Source organism: Triturus cristatus, chromosome 4_1, assembly GCF_964204655.1.
Source record: "Triturus cristatus chromosome 4_1, aTriCri1.1, whole genome shotgun sequence".
Classification (NCBI taxonomy): domain Eukaryota; kingdom Metazoa; phylum Chordata; class Amphibia; order Caudata; family Salamandridae; genus Triturus; species Triturus cristatus.
In genome coordinates this window covers 71,459,998-71,476,493 of record NC_140585.1, presented here as the reverse complement: position 1 = coordinate 71,476,493, position 16,496 = coordinate 71,459,998, and the positions used below count along the sequence as shown (strand labels likewise).

At 46.6% G+C, this 16,496-nt stretch overlaps 1 protein-coding gene across 1 annotated transcript in view; it reads right to left on the bottom strand.

The window, feature by feature from the left end:
• The window catches only part of GRK2 (G protein-coupled receptor kinase 2), a 345,084-nt gene extending 328,874 nt beyond the window's left edge, over positions 1–16,210 (bottom strand). Inside the window, exon 1 of the mRNA XM_085651617.1 lies at positions 14,946–16,210. Coding sequence (XP_085507743.1) covers positions 14,946–15,058 — 113 coding nt within the window. The 5' untranslated portion in view covers positions 15,059–16,210. The remainder of the gene's footprint in view (positions 1–14,945) is intronic.
• Between the last annotated feature and the right edge of the window lie 286 nt (positions 16,211–16,496).

Below are 16,496 nucleotides of genomic sequence, written 5' to 3'. Positions count from 1 at the left end.
ATTTGAGTTAGGTAGTGATCAACGTATATGTAAATATTGTTACAACAAATTAGAAGAGAACAAAATGCCTACTAGAGCAGTGCATAATAAGTTGGAGTTAGTAGCTATTCCGCAGGAGCTGGCCAAATTGAATACATACGAGTCGGTTCTACTTCAATCTGTTCATCCTTTTGAAACTATAATTCGGATGGAGTCTAAAACAGGTAAACTGCCACCAACAGACTTGCAAAGAGGGCTGAAAGGAAGAGTGGTGTACGCACCTTTGGATTTTAAGAAAAACATTAAAACTATTGCTGGAGAGAAAGAGGAAGATGAGGCAGTAGTTATTTTAGAAAATGGTGTACCCACAAGGAGTCGGAAAATATGGCAAGTATTTGTGGATGTTAATAAAGTTGAAAAGGCTACCTTATATCTTATAGAGAACAATATTTATTACAAAAATGTAAATGTGGATGAATAGGTAATACGTTTAGAAGATGATTTTGAAATTTCAAGTGGTCAAATAGAGAAAGTGGACAAGTAAAGGACTGAAGAGATTTATGAACATTATACAATATGTCCTTTGCATTCAAAAGAAGTGATAGGAAGTAGCATGGAGTTATTTCAAATGAAAAAAGCACTGGGAACTCCAATGAGTGTATGGGAGAAAGGCTTGGAAGCTCGTTTTCCACAGTTATTTCCTACTGGAGAAGGTGGACGAAATGATGACCGACCTGTACGGATTCCAGCTTCAGAATATCGGTCAACAAGATTATATTCTGAAGATCCTAGTTTTCGACAAAGCATTCCGTACATATTTCACCTTTTGTTTGAAAGTGATCTGTCTTCTCTCTTGTATGCAGTGAATCATATACTTAAAACTGGAGTTCTTGAATCACTTCTTTCTGCGAAAGAATTTGTGGAGAAAGTTCAAGAAACAGATGAAAATTTAGAAGGACAGTTCATCAATTTGATGGCATGTCAACGTGGAACAAATGAGTATTGGTATCGTTGTCATGGAGAACTCAAGTGTACGTTACGGAACTGAGGTACACCAACATGGTTTGTCACACTTAGCTGTGCAGAGTATGCATGGGAAGATTTGCTTGAGTTTTTAAGAGAAGCAAATTCTAATATAAAAAAATGTGAAATAAAGACTCCTGGTGAACTGTGTTCATTGGATCCTGTAAATGTGTGCAGATATTTTAATCATAAATTTCAAGGTATGATATCTTATCTGTAATAAAAATAATCCACCTATTGGAGAAGTTACCGATTTCTTTTGGAGAAAGGAGTACCAAGCAAGAGGTGCACCTCATATACATATGCTACTATGGGTCAAGGATGCACCTAAATTTGGAACTGATTCTGATGAAACAGTATTGTCTTTCATCAAACAGTATGTGATGTGAGATTCCAAGAGAAGGAGGAGATAGAAGCTTGAGACAGCAAGTTTTACGTTTCCAAAGTCACCGTTGTGGAAAGTACTGCAGAAGAAAATACAAGTCTAAAGGAAATTAACACACCAAATTTCGGTTTGGTTTTCCCCGTCCAGTCATTTGTAAAGGAAGAGTAAAAAAATGTTTTCCCCTTCTGTGAGGCACACAATAACTCCAAAGAATACCTACAACTTAAAAAGAACAGAAGTGTCAAAGTATATCAATGACTACAATCCAGTCATTTTAAAAATGCGGAATGCGAACATGGACATCCAGTATGTTGCAGATAACTCAATTGCTGTTCCACGTTATGTTACATCGTACATAAAAAAATCTGAAAAAACAGATGAAACAAATGTGGGAAGAAACTGCACAAGAGAATAGTCTTAGCAAAAGAATTGTACAGCTTTAGTTTGAAAATGCTTTCCCACTGAGAAATTGGATCGTATGAATGTTCAGACCACTTTTGTTCTTCAAGTTTATATTCAAAGTCACGAGGAATCATTCGGGTAAGTTTAGGTCTTGCCTGCAAACGAAATAGAGTGTTGAAATCATTGGAAGAAATTGAACAATTAGCAGCAAATGAGCCAGATAGTATAGACATTCTTAAAACTAATATGTTGGACACATTCTATCCGAAAAGGAGTCAACATCTGGAACAGCTGTCTGTATGAAGTACTTCAACATTACAGCTTCAAAAGAAATGTTAAAGAGAATTTAAAAGAAGGAAAGTTTGCAGTAGTTGGATGTCAAGGTTGTTTAGTAAAATGGGTAATCTTATAAACCACAAGAAACTTAGTTGTGAAACTCCAGATAAGTGAGAATTTTACTATTTAGCACTTCTGCAGCCGTTTAAACCATGACGTAGCGAAATTGAATTACTTGGAGAGTTTGACTGCTACGAAGATTCTTTTAATGCTTGTAAAGATAGCATTCGATGTCCAATTTTCCCTACATATTTAAAAATTATGAAGTTAAACACGAAAAGACTATTATAGCTGAAGTAGCTCATGAAAGTTCTCAAGCTTGTCAAAGTAGTGGTCCATGTAGTCAAGATCCTCTTGGACAACCAATGCTGGAAAATGAAGCAGCGATTGCTATGCATGAAGTCGAAATTGCAATGCAACAAGCACACGAGGAGAATATAACATTGGAAAAGTTAAAAGAACAAGTAAATGTTGAACAGAAAGAAATATATGTGCAAGAGAGAGAACGGATAGAACATAGTTTGTTGCATGAAAAAAAAAAAAAAAAAAAAAAGGTCTGTGTTCATCTTTTAAACCTCTTCTGATGTACATCAGTGGTCAAGCTGGGATAGGTAAATGTTTTTTAATTAAAGTTTTGATCAGTTATCTTCAAAAAGCTACTGGTTCACATTTATGATGTGTGGTAACAGCTCCAACTGGATTAGCTGCACACAATGTTAAAGGAGTTACTATGCATAGATTATTGATGTTACCAGTGGAGCATGATAATAAATTAGAATATCAGAAGTTGTCTGGAGAAGCTTCTTATGAAGTGTCAAGAGTGCTGAAGAAAATGAAACTTTTAATTATTGATGAGGTGAGCATGGTCTCAAACTTAATGCTTGCTTTGGTACACTTAAGAATGCAACAGGTTATTAAAAACAGATTACGACGTTCTCTTTGGAGGAAAACATTTAATTGTATTTGAGATCTGCTACAACTAACCCCTGTAAAAGGAGAACCAGTGTTTAAACCCTTTCTACATTAAGACGCAAAGAAATCTCTGGGAAGTATTGGAAATGTGAATCTGTGGTTAAATTTTGAATATAAAGAACTCACTCAGAATATGCGACAAGCAAGAGATGAAAGATTATGCAAATATTCTAAAAGATGTAAGAATTGGTGTTCTAAGCAAACATGGTAAAGAAGCTTTTCAAAGTTGTCTACTAAAGAACTTGTTTACAAATGAAAACACACCAGAAGAAATAATGTACAAGAAAATGAAAGAAAAAAAAAGTCTATAGTTTGCGTAATGCCTGCAGTGGAAGAGTGTTATACATTTAATAGAGAGCTTATGAAATTGGAAAAATCAAGAAATAGTTCACATTGAAGCTATTGGTAAAATAGAGCATCAAGGAATAACAATTGTTCTTTCAGAAAAACTACAGACTAAATTGGATTCTTTGGAAAAGTCTGCATCAAAAACTTCTGGCTTAGAAAAAAATTTAGATGTAGGTTTAAACTGTCGGGTAATTTTGAAGCGTATTTTGAAGCGTAATCTGAATGTAGAAGAAGGTTTAGTGAATGGAGCAATGGGGAAAGTTGTTGATTTTGTGAAATATCAAAATCGAAATGGAATTGAATTTTTGAAAGTTGAATTTGATCAGATTGCAGAGGTAAGTTCTGAGGCACGTTTTTTGCTTGTAAAAGACTTGTATGTTCGTAGAAACAGTTTCCCTTCTGTTTAGCATATGCAATAACTATTCACAAATCACAAGGTTTAAGTGTAGATAATGGTTTGGTAAATGTTGGAAAAACTGTGTTTAAAGAGGGAATGGTATATGTTGCATTATCGCGAGTTAGAACGTTGTCTGGTTTGTATTTAATTGATTTTGATGAGAACAAGGTTAGTGCTGATGTTAATTGTGTAAGAGAATATAATCATTTGAGAAGGCTTTATGCTCCCCATATAGGTGAATATCCTATTTATGAGAAACGTGTTGTGTGTTCAAAACACAAATATGTTGAAGAGTTAACTATGGTTGAAAAGCAGAAAGAAAATCAACAGAAAAGAAAAGATATAAAGAAGCAGAAAATACAAACAAGTGATGATGTTGTTGGATAGCAATTAGAAAATGCTTCTGGTGTCGACTGCTATGGTAACGTCATTCTAAATGTTTTATTTTATCTTGAAGATGTTTGTGGTGAAATTATGGAAAATCAGGAAAAAAACTATGTTCTGCACTCTACACTTTATTTCAAGAATTGAGAACTGATAGAAGTAAGATTCATTCTGCTTTTGGTATTCGCCAACTGTTGGATACATGTACTGGATCTTTAACGTTCAGTGCTAATATACAGCAAGATGCACAAGAATTTCTGATGGTTATGCTTGGAGTACTAGAAGATGAAGTAATTCAGATTGAGAGTTTATTTGGACTCGGTTACAAATGGGAACATAAATGTGAAGAGTGCTCGTTAACTTCAAGCACTATAGTTGACAGAGAACGATTTTTATATTTAACAATACCTGACTGCAAATCTGTACCATTTTCCAAATTAGTAAAAGAAGCTGATCATGAGATGATGTGTTCTCGTTGTAAATCAAGAATGCTATCTGCATTATGCCTACAAAGATATGGAAAATATTTGATTAAATGCTGCAACGCTGTTGACCAAATGGAAGAAAAGTAGAAACCAAAATTAAAAATGTTGTTGCTAATCAAGTATCTATTTCTGGAAGAACTTTTGCAACAGTTGCTATTGTTTTCCATGCTGGAAGTACTACTACAAGTGGACATTATACAGTTTATTTAAAGTGTAATAATGGTTGGAGTCACTGCAATGATACACTCTTGGAAATGAAACAGAGATTGCCTTATGAATTACCCAACTCATACTTAATTTTTCTGAAACAAAGATTTTAGATTCACTATTCGGCTTTAATGGGAAGGTGTATAGATCTTTTATTTATTTTTGATAAATTATCTGGCGTATTGGGAAAATGTGCAGAGAAACTACGCAAGATCTTTATGGAATTCATACTGGATGCTTTCAAAGCGAAATTTGATACATTACCTGGTGTATTGGGAAAATTGTGCAGAGAAACTACGCAAGATCTTTATGGAATTCATACTGGATGCTTTCAAAGCAAAATTTTTGAAACATTATCTGGCGTATTGGGAAAATGTGCAGAGAAACTACGAAGTAAAGGTAAACTTTGAACATTCGAAGTACTATTGGATGGGTTATTTGTGTTGATTTTGTATAATATTTGAGAGAATTAGGTTTTTTTTTAGCAATCTTTTTTCCCCCTGCTGTTTATGATGAAACTACACTGGCATCACTGTGAATAGTGAAGTTAAGTAGTAGCAGATGACCGCAAAAAAAAAAAAAAAAAAAAAAAAAGGGAGAAAAATTGTTCTGAATGTTAGTTTTGTATTATTTAAAAACTCATTGTAATTTGTGAAATGTATTACGTTACATAGTACTTTTCCAGTTTATTTTATGTAGTTGAAAAGTTAGAAAAAATAGTATTAATGACAAATACACAATAGTAGTTCGATATTTAAAAAAAAACCTTTGAAATTAATTGAAAAACCGTAGGTTTCAGAGACGGTATACTTAGAAATTAGCATTTAAAAAAACCTTCGAAATTCACAGAAAAAACCATAGGTTTCAGGGACGTTATAGTTAGTTGGACATTTGACTCATAAAACCAGTGAAATTCGCCTGTTATAGTTAGTTGAGCTAACTATAACTCGTGCGCACGCAATGCACTGCTGCTGATGTCACATATTACATCACTCATGACATGGTCGGTGACATCACTCATGACATCATCCACGTGACAATCTGATGCACATACTGATGCTCTAATATAAACTTTGATACACCCATTGTAAAATGCAGACTACTATTTTTGAAACCATACACAGAAGAATGCCATATACTACATAGCACTCACTATTTCCTAGGTCTACACACACACACACACACACACACACACATCTAGTCACTTATACATGTAGTTACTCATCAATAGAGGACTATAATATGCACTCATACATCTATACATACAGTCACATGCTGCCACTCATCCAGAGTTACTCACACGCCTAGTCAGTAATGCAAAGAATGAATCACATACCCATTTAATCATGTATACAGTTAAACACACCAATTTCGTTATTTTTAGACATACCACATCACTTATTTATACAGATACTAACACATATTTACTATCTTATAAAATCACTGATAGAAGCAGACACTTATTTATACACCCACTCTAGAAATAACTTAGTCTCACGTATACTCATTTATATACTCCAACACTTACATATAGTGGCTTAAAACATATGTAGTCGCAGATATACCACTGAGACATTTATTCACTATCCAATACACCCAAAGATACACTAACTCACCCATACAGCCCTTTCCAGATGCACTTTTTAATCCATACAACCACTGAATCACCCCCTCAGACATCTATGCACAGACTCATACACCCATCCACCCTTGCTATCTGTGCTTTTAAACTTGTGCTTTTCAATTTATTTCTGTTCGATATGTCCCATCGTGCCTCATTCCATAATGTGAAAAACCCGAACTGGACGAAAGTTCATTTATGGGCGGTCCATGGATGCATCATAATTTTTGATTTAAAATCCCAAATGACACATCTCTGCCAGTTTGTGTACAGTTATTATTATACACACTATTGCTCACCACATTTTTTGTAAACCATCCTTATGACACGTTGAGCAGCAAGCTTCCAGCTCGAGAACAGTTCAATTTAAGGACAAGAGTATCCAATTTCAAAGGTAGTATTTTTCTCACGGTGGCAATTCTGTAATGCTTCTAATTCCACTCGCAGTAACCATTGCAAATCAATTCCGATAAACAGTAGCTGGGTACCACAGCACCACCGCTGCCAAGGTCGGTACCTAATGCGGTGCCCGGCTCCATTATATATATCTATCCTGAACATCGGTGCTTGCCGCAACCGAAAATCGCCTTTTCCCTGCCTCTCGCAATGTATATATATAATGAAAAAAGAGGAGTAAGCAGACACAGGGCCAGAGCAAGCGAAAGATCCTTCTCCCACATTGCGGCCAAGACCTGGAACGATCTCCCGGCAGACATCTGACACGCCCCCTCCCTGAACACCTTCAGGAAGACCCTCAAGACCTGGCTCTTCGGCTAAACAGATCTGCTGATCTCTCTCCCCCCGCCCTCCCCCCTCAGCACCTTGAGACCCCCACAGGTGAGTAGCGCGCTTATAATACCTTGATGGATTGATTGAGCATCAAAGACAGGAGGAGTAAGAAGACACAGGACCTGAACATCAGAGACAAGAGGGGTAAGCAGACACGGGTCCAAAGATACAGGACCCGAGCAACAGGAGGAGTAAGACGACACAGGACCCGAGCAGAGACAGGAGGAGTAAGACAACACGGGACCGGAGCATCAGAGTCAAGAGGAGTAAGACAACACGGGACCTGAGCATCAGAGTCAAGAGCAGTAAGAGGACGCGGGACCTGAGCATCAGAGACAGGAGGAGTAAGAGAACGCGGGACCTGAGCATCAGAGACAGGAGGAGTAAGAGAACGCGGGACCTGAGCATCAGAGACAGGAGGAGTAAGAGAACGCGGGACCTGAGCATCAGAGACAGGAGGAGTAAGAGAACGCGGGACCTGAGCATCAGAGACAGGAGGAGTAAGAGAACGCGGGACCTGAGCATCAGAGACAGGAGGAGTAAGAACGCGGGACCTGAGCATCAGAGACAGGAGGAGTAAGAGAACGCGGGACCTGAGCATCAGAGACAGGAGGAGTAAGAGGACGCGGGACCTGAGCATCAGAGACAAGAGGGGTAAGCAGACACGGGTCCAAAGATACAGGACCCGAGCAACAGGAGGAGTAAGACGACACAGGACCCGAGCAGAGACAGGAGGAGTAAGACAACACGGGACTGGAGCATCAGAGTCAAGAGGAGTAAGACAACACGGGACCTGAGCATCAGAGTCAAGAGGAGTAAGAGGACGCGGCACCTGAGCATCAGAGACAGGAGGAGTAAGAGAACGCGGGACCTGAGCATCAGAGACAGGAGGAGTAAGAGGACGCGGGACCCGAGCATCAGAGACAGGAGGAGTAAGAGGACGCGGGACCCGAGCATCAGAGACTGGAGGAGTAAGAGGACACGGGACCTGAGCATCAGAGACAGGAGGAGTAAGAGGACGCGGGACCTGAGCATCAGAGACAGGAGGAGTAAGAGGACGCGGGACCTGAGCATCAGAGACACTGGGAGAAAAATGACAAGACCTGAGCATCAAGAGGAGTAAGAAGACACAGGACTTGATCATCAGAAATAATGGGAGAAAAACAACACCAGACCCCAGCATCATAGAAAGGAGGATGAAGGCGGCACAGGACCTGGGCATCAGAGTCAGGAGGAGATAGAAGACACAGAACCTAAGCATCATAGCCAGGAGTGAGAAGACACAGGGCCCAAGACACAGGACCTGAGCATCAGAGATACTGGGAGAAAAACAACCTCGGTCCGTACACCCAAGACAAGAGAGAAAAAAAAAGACACAGGACCTGAGCATCAGAGACAAGACAAGTAAGGAGACACGGCCCCATGCATTAGAGACACTGGCAGAAAGACGACACTGGGCTGTGCACCAAAGACAATACGGGGAAGAAGACACAGAACCTGAACAACAGAGACAGAAGGGGGAAGAAGACAGTACCTGAGCATCAGAGACAGAAGAAGTAAGTTGAGAGGTGACCTGAGCATCAGAGGCAGGAGGCGGCCAGAGCATCAGAGACAAGAGGAGTAAGAAGAGAGGGGGCCAGAGCATCAGAGACAAGAGGAGTAAGAAGAGAGGAGGCCAGAGCATCAGAGACAAGAGGAGTAAGAAGAGAGGGGGCCCAGAGCATCAGAGACAAGAGGAGTAAGAAGAGAGGGGGCCAGAGCATCAGAGACAAGAGAAGTAAAACGAAACAGGACCTGAGCATCAGAGACAGAAGGAGTAAGAAGACACAGGTCCCAAGACACTGGACCTGAGCATAAGAGACTAGAGGGGTAAGAAGAGAGGGGACCTGAGCATCAGAGACAAGAAAAGTAAGACGACACGGGACCTGCGCATCAGAGACAAGAAAAGTAAGACGACACGGGACCTGCGCATCAGAGACAAGAAAAGTAAGACGACACGGGACCTGCGCATCAGAGACAAGAAAAGTAAGACGACACGGGACCTGCGCATCAGAGACAAGAAAAGTAAGACGACACGGGACCTGCGCATCAGAGACAAGAAAAGTAAGACGACACGGGACCTGCGCATCAGAGACAAGAAAAGTAAGACGACACGGGACCTGAGCATCAGAGACAAGAAAAGTAAGACGACACGGGACCTGCGCATCAGAGACAAGAAAAGTAAGACGACACGGGACCTGAGCATCAGAGACATGAAAAGTAAGACGACACGGGACCTGAGCATCAGAGACATGAAAAGTAAGACGACACGGGACCTGCGCATCAGAGACAAGAAAAGTAAGACGACACGGGACCTGAGCATCAGAGACATGAAAAGTAAGACGACACGGGACCTGCGCATCAGAGACAAGAAAAGTAAGACGACACGGGACCTACGCATCAGAGACAGAGGGAGCAAGAAGACACAGGACCGGAGCATCAGAGACACTGGGGAAAAAACGACACAAGACCTGAGCATCAGAGACAGGAGGCGGAAGAAGACACAGGACTTGATCATCTGAGATACTAGGAGAAAAACAACAAGACCCGAGCATCAGAAACAGGAGGAGGTAGAAGGCACAGGACCTGAGCATCAGAGACATGAGGAGTTAGAAGAGAGGGGACCTGGGCATCAGAGACAAGAGGGAGTAAGAAGACACAGGACCCAAGACACTGTACCTGAGCATCAGAGACACTGGGGAAAAAACGACAAGACCTGAGCATCAGAGACAGGAGACGGAAGAAGACACAGGACTTGATCATCAGAGATACTGGGAGAAAAACAACAAGACCCGAGCATCAGAGACAGTAGGAGGAAGAAGACCCAGGACCAGAGCATCAGAGAAAGGAGGAGGAAGCAGACACAGGACCTGAGCATCACAGACAGGAAGAGGTAGAAGGCACAGGACCAGAGCATCAGAGAAAGGAGGAGGAAGCAGACACGGGACCTGAGCATCACAGACAGGAAGAGGTAGAAGGCACAGGACCAGAGCATCAGAGAAAGGAGGAGGAAGCAGACACAGGGAGCATCAGAGACAGGAGGAGTAAGAAGAGGGGGGACATGAGCATCAGAGACAAGAGGAGTACGAAGACACTGGACCTGAGCATTAGAGACCCTGGGAGAAAAAAAGAGGGGGGACCTGCGCATCAGAGACAGGAGGAGGAAGAAGAGAGGGGACCCGAGGGGACCCAAGCATCAAGAACAAGAGTAAGAAGAGAGGGGACCCGAGCATCAGAGACGGGAGGAGTAAGAAGAGCGGGGACCCGAGCATCAGTGACGGGAGGAGTAAGAGGACGCGGGACTTGAGCCTCAGGAACAAGAGGAGTAAGAAGACCCAGGACCTGAGCATCAGAGACGGGATCTGTGCCTCAGTGACAGGGAACAGAGACTTTTAAGCATCAGAGACAGGACATGCGCATCAGACACGGGAGACAGAGCTTTAAACATCAGAGACAGGGTTGTGCACTAGAACGAGGACACAGACCCTTTAAGCATCAGAGACACGGCCTGAGCATCAGAGGCAGGAGACAGACACAGACCTTTAAGCATCAGAGACCGCGTTGAGTATCAGAGGCAGGAGACAGACACAGACCTTTAAGCATCAGAGACAGGGCCTGAGCATCAGAGGCAGGAGACAGACACAGACCTTTAAGCATCAGAGACAGGGCCTGAGCATCAGAGGCAGGAGACAGACACAGACCTTTAAGCATCAGAGACAGGGACTGAGCATTAGTGACAGGAGACAGACACAGTCCTTTAAGCATCAGAGACACGGCCTGAGCATTAGTGACAGGAGACAGACACAGACCTTTAAGCATCAGACACACGGCCTGAGCATCAGAGGCAGGAGACAGACACAGACCTTTAAGCATCAGAGACAGGGACTGAGCATCAGCGACAGGAGATAGACACAAGCCTTTAAGCATCAGAGAGGGGGGGGACAGGCATGTGTCTAAGCATCAGAGGCAGGAGACAGACACAGGCCTTTAAGTATCAGAGGGGGGGGCAGACACAGGCCTTTAAGCATCAGAGGCAGGAGACAGACACAGGCCTTTAAGCATCAGAGGGGGGCAGACACAGGCCTTTAAGCATCAGAGAAGGGGGGACAGACTGTAAAGATGATCTCCAGAATAAGGAAGTCCAAGAAGCAATCCAAATGTATAGAAGGTTTATTCTCAGGTACAAAGTAAAAGACCACCAGTCCAGACAGCAGTTAACTTACAACTGCCTGGTATCAACCTCCAACCTCCCCACAGGCCTTTAAGCATCAGAGGCGACAGAATCTGCATGACAGGTGCTTTACAGGTGGTAAAAGCCACACAGCCACAGAATCCTGATCCCGGCGTTGTTGATGTTTGGGGGTATTGTCTGGTACACTACCCCCTTGTTTTATTTGCAATCACAACAGTAAAGACTTCAAGAGTTTTGAATGGGGAAAGTATGGGCTGTGAGGGCATGTAAAGGACGATGGGAGAGAAAGGAAAAGGAATGTAGAAGCAGGCAGGTGATGGGAGGAGGCAAAGGGAAGAAGTCAGCTGATGGGCGAGAGAAGCAGGCAGGTGATTGAGCAAGAACAGAGAAATGGGGAGGTGATGGGAGGAGGCATGGAGAAGCAGGCAGGTAATGGTGGGAGGAGGCAAAAGGTGATGGGAAAGAGGCAGGTGATGGGAGGGTCGAGCCGATATACACAGGTGATGAGGGGGCAAGATGCAGCAGACAGGAGACACACGGGAGGGGTGACAAATAACAGGCGGGGGAGGTGTGGAAGGAATAAGGCAGGTCCAGTTAGTAGAAGCCGATCTACGGCTAGGAGTGAGGAGGGGTCAGGCCCTGTGAGTAGCAGCACAGAGGGAAAAGCAATGAATGGAGAATACAATACATGGTGGGGGAGGGGCCATGCCCTGTGAGTAGCAGCACAGAGGGTTAGCAATGGATGGAGAGTACAATGCATGGGATGGGGTCAGGGCTGTGAGTAGCAGCACAGAGGGTGGTCAGTAGATAGAGAGTACAATACTTGGAGGGGCAGGCCCTGTGAGTAGCAGAGAGAGGGGGTAGGCAGTGGATAGAGAGTACAATACATGGAGGGGCAGGCCCTGTGAGTAGCAGAGAGAGGGGGGTAGTCAGTGGATAGAGAGTACAATACATGGAGGGGCAGGCCCTGTGAGTAGCAGAGAGAGGGTAGGCAATGGATAGAGGGGACAGGCCCTGTGGGCGGCAGAGAGAGGGTAGGCAATGGATAGAGAGTACAATACATGGAGGGGCAGGCCATGTGAGTAGAAGAGAGAGGGGTAGGCAGTGGATAGAGAGTACAATACATGGAGGGGCAGGCCCTGTGAGTAGCAGAGAGAGGGTAGGCAATGGATAGAGGGGACAGGCCCTATGGGCGGCAGAGAGAGGGTAGGCAATGGATAGAGAGTACAATACATGGAGGGGCAGGCCCTGTGAGTAGCAGAGAGAGGGTAGGCAGTGGATAGAGGGTACAATACATGGAGGGGCAGGCCCTGTGAGTAGCAGAGAGAGGGTAGGCAGTGGATAGAGGGTACAATACATGGAGGGTCAGGCCCTGTGAGTAGCAGAGAGAGGGGGTAGGCAGAGGATAGAGAGTACAATACATGGAGGGGCAGGCCCTGTGAGTAGCAGAGAGAGGGGGTAGGCAGTGGATAGAGAGTACTATACATGGAGGGGCCGGCCCTGTGAGTAGCAGAGAGAGGGGGTAGTCAGTGGATAGAGAGTACAATACATGGAGGGGCAGGCCCTGTGAGTAGCAGAGAGAGGGTAGGCAATGGATAGAGGGGACAGGCCCTATGGGCGGCAGAGAGAGGGTAGGCAATGGATAGAGAGTACAATACATGGAGGGGCAGGCCCTGTGAGTAGCAGAGAGAGGGTAGGCAGAGGATAGAGAGTACAATACATGGAGGGGCAGGCCCTGTGAGTAGCAGAGAGAGGGGGTAGGCAGTGGATAGAGAGTACTATACATGGAGGGGCAGGCCCTGTGAGTAGCAGAGAGAGGGTAGGCAATGGATAGAGGGGACAGGCCCTGTGGGCGGCAGAGAGAGGGTAGGCAATGGATAGAGAGTACAATACATGGAGGGGCAGGCCCTGTGAGTAGCAGAGAGAGGGGGTAGGCAATGGATAGAGAGTACAATACATGGAGGGGCAGGCCCTGTGAGTAGCAGAGAGAGGGTAGGCAATGGATAGAGAGTACAATACTTGGAGGGTCAGGCCCTGTGAGTAGCAGAGAGAGGGGTAGGCAGTGGATAGAGAGTACAATACATGAAGGGGCAGGCCCTGTGAGTAGCAGAGAGAGGGTAGGCAGTGGATAGAGAGTACAATACATGGAGGGGCAGGCCCTGTGAGTAGCAGAGAGAGGGGTAGGCAGTGGATAGAGAGTGCAATACATGGAGGGGCAGGTCCTGTGAGTAGCAGAGAGAGGGGGGTAGGCAGTGGATAGAGAGCACAATACATGGAGGGGCAGGCCCTGTGAGTAGCAGAGAGAGGGGGGTAGGCAGTGGATAGAGAGTACAATACATGAAGGGGCAGGTCCTGTGAGTAGCAGAGAGAGGGGGGTAGGCAGTGGATAGAGAGTACAATACATGGAGGGGCAGGCCATGTGAGTAGCAGAGAGAGGGGTAGGCAGTGGATAGAGTGTCAATACATGGAGGGGCAGGCCCTGTGAGTAGCAGAGAGAGGGGTAGGCAGTGGATAGAGAGTACAATACATGGAGGGACAGGCCCTGTGAGTAGCAGAGAGAGGGGGTAGTCAGTGGATAGAGAGTACAATACATGGAGGGGCAGGCCCTGTGAGTAGCAGAGAGAGGGTAGGCAATGGATAGAGGGGGCAGGCCCTGTGGGCGGCAGAGAGAGGGTAGGCAATGGATAGAGAGTACAATACATGGAGGGGCAGGCCCTGTGAGTAGCAGAGAGAGGGGGGTAGTCAGTGGATAGAGAGTACAATACATGGAGGGGCAGGCCCTGTGAGTAGCAGAGAGAGGGTAGGCAATGGATAGAGGGGACAGGCCCTGTGGGCGGCAGAGAGAGGGTAGGCAATGGATAGAGAGTACAATACATGGAGGGGCAGGCCATGTGAGTAGCAGAGAGAGGGGGTAGGCAGTGGATAGAGGGTACAATACATTGAGGGGCAGGCCCTGTGAGTAGCAGAGAGAGGGGTAGGCAGTGGATAGAGAGTACAATACATGGAGGGGCAGGCCCTGTGAGTAGCAGAGAGAGGGGTAGGCAGTGGATAGAGAGTACAATACATGGAGGGGCAGGCCCTGTGAGTAGCAGAGAGAGGGGTAGGCAGTGGATAGAGTGTACAATACATGGAGGGGCAGGCCCTGTGAGTAGCAGAGAGAGGGGGTAGGCAATGGATAGAGAGTACAATACATGAAGGGGCAGGCCCTGTGAGTAGCAGAGAGAGGGGTAGGCAGTGGATAGAGTGTCAATACATGGAGGGTCAGGCCCTGTGAGTAGCAGAGAGAGGGTAGGCAATGGATAGAGGGGGCAGGCCCTGTGGGAGGCAGAGAGAGGGGTGGTCCATGCACACGCACAGGGTCCCCTCGGCCGGGCGGCGGGCCTTACCTGGGCTCCGGCAGCACGATCTTCTTGCTGGCTCGGGCCGCCGGGGTGCTCTTGCTCTTCTCCATGGCCATCAGGTAGCTGACATCTGCTAGCACTGCCTCCAGGTCGGCCATCTTGGCTGTTTGCTCTCCTCTCCTCCTCGCTCACAGCCGTAACCCCCCTGGGTCTCCCCAGAGCCCCCTCCTGGGTGCTGCTGCTCAGGGCCCGAGGCTCATCCGGGGCTCGGCTCCCCCGCAGGGGTGGATGGGGGTCCTGCTCAGCCCAGGCAGCCCCCTGGGGCTGCTGCAGCACAGGTGTTCACTCCCTCCAGGGGTGGGGGTCTCTGCACAGTCCTGGGGACCCCGCTCGGATCTCCCCCTGGGTGCTGCTGGTAGAGGCCAGAAGGTCACCAAAGGGTCTCTGCAGAGTGCTAAGGGCCCCCTCTGTCCCCTTGTGTGCTGGTGTTCAAGTGCACACTTGGGGCAGCTCCCGCCGAGGGTGGGGGTCCTGCTCACCCTGAGTGCCCGCTCAGGCCCCTTGGCTGCTGCTCAGAGCCAGGGGCACCCTGGAGGCCAGCTTCTTCCCAGGGTGGGGGGGGGTGCTGCTCAGCCTGAACAATCTCTCAGGCCCCTCGTCTGCTGGTGGTGCTGCTCAGAGCCAGGTGCACACTATGTAAAGCGCTCTGATACCCGATTGGATTCGGGTCAAGTTCGCGCTATACAAAACTCTGCAAAAAAAATAAAAAAAAAATTGGCCCTTCAGCTTCCTTGTGCACTCTGGGGTCAATTCCACACTGGGGTCAAATCCCTCCAGGGTGGAAGGTCCTGCTGAGTCCTAGGTGTTCCTCAGACCCCCGGTGTGCTGGTGCACACTGGGGGGTCAGCTCCCGCCGAGGGAGATGGGGTCCGGATCAGCCTGGGCGCCCCCTCGGGCCACTTGTCTGCTAGTGGTGCTGCTCAGAGCCAGGTGCACAATGATGGGGTCCCCCTCAGGCCCCTACTCAGCTGGTGGTGATGCTCAGGTGCACACTGGAGTTCAGTCCCGAGAGCCTCTCAGGCCCCGTGTCTGCTAGTGCTGCTCAGAGCCAGGTGCACACTGGGGAGTTAGTCCCCTGCAGGGTGGGGGGTCCTGCTCAGTCCTGGCGTCGCAGGGGCCGAAGCTGCATCCCGGGGCCCCCAGGGCAGGACGCAGAGGGTGCAGCCAGGGCGAGGGCTCCCTGGGGGTGAAGATGGCTCCAGCCTGCAGGAAGCCAGCCTCCCTCTCTCTTCCTCTTTGCAGCTCGCTCTGTGTCAGCCCGAGGAGAGGAAGAGGAGGGTGGGGAGGGAAGGAGGGCTCTCACTCAGCAGGGACAGGCGGAGGCTCCCTCTTAAAGGGGCCGCGTAGCGCTCCCGGCTGGGCCAGGGCCCCCTCTGCTGGCCAGTGGGCAGAGGAGGTGGGCGGGCCTGTGGGGCTTAGACTACTGGGGGGGGGCATGGACTGGAGGGGGGCAAAGATAGAGGCGAAAGGCGCAACAACGACACCCGGGACTTAATGGGAGGAAAAGTGGGGAGGGGCATGATCTGCAGGGGGCGC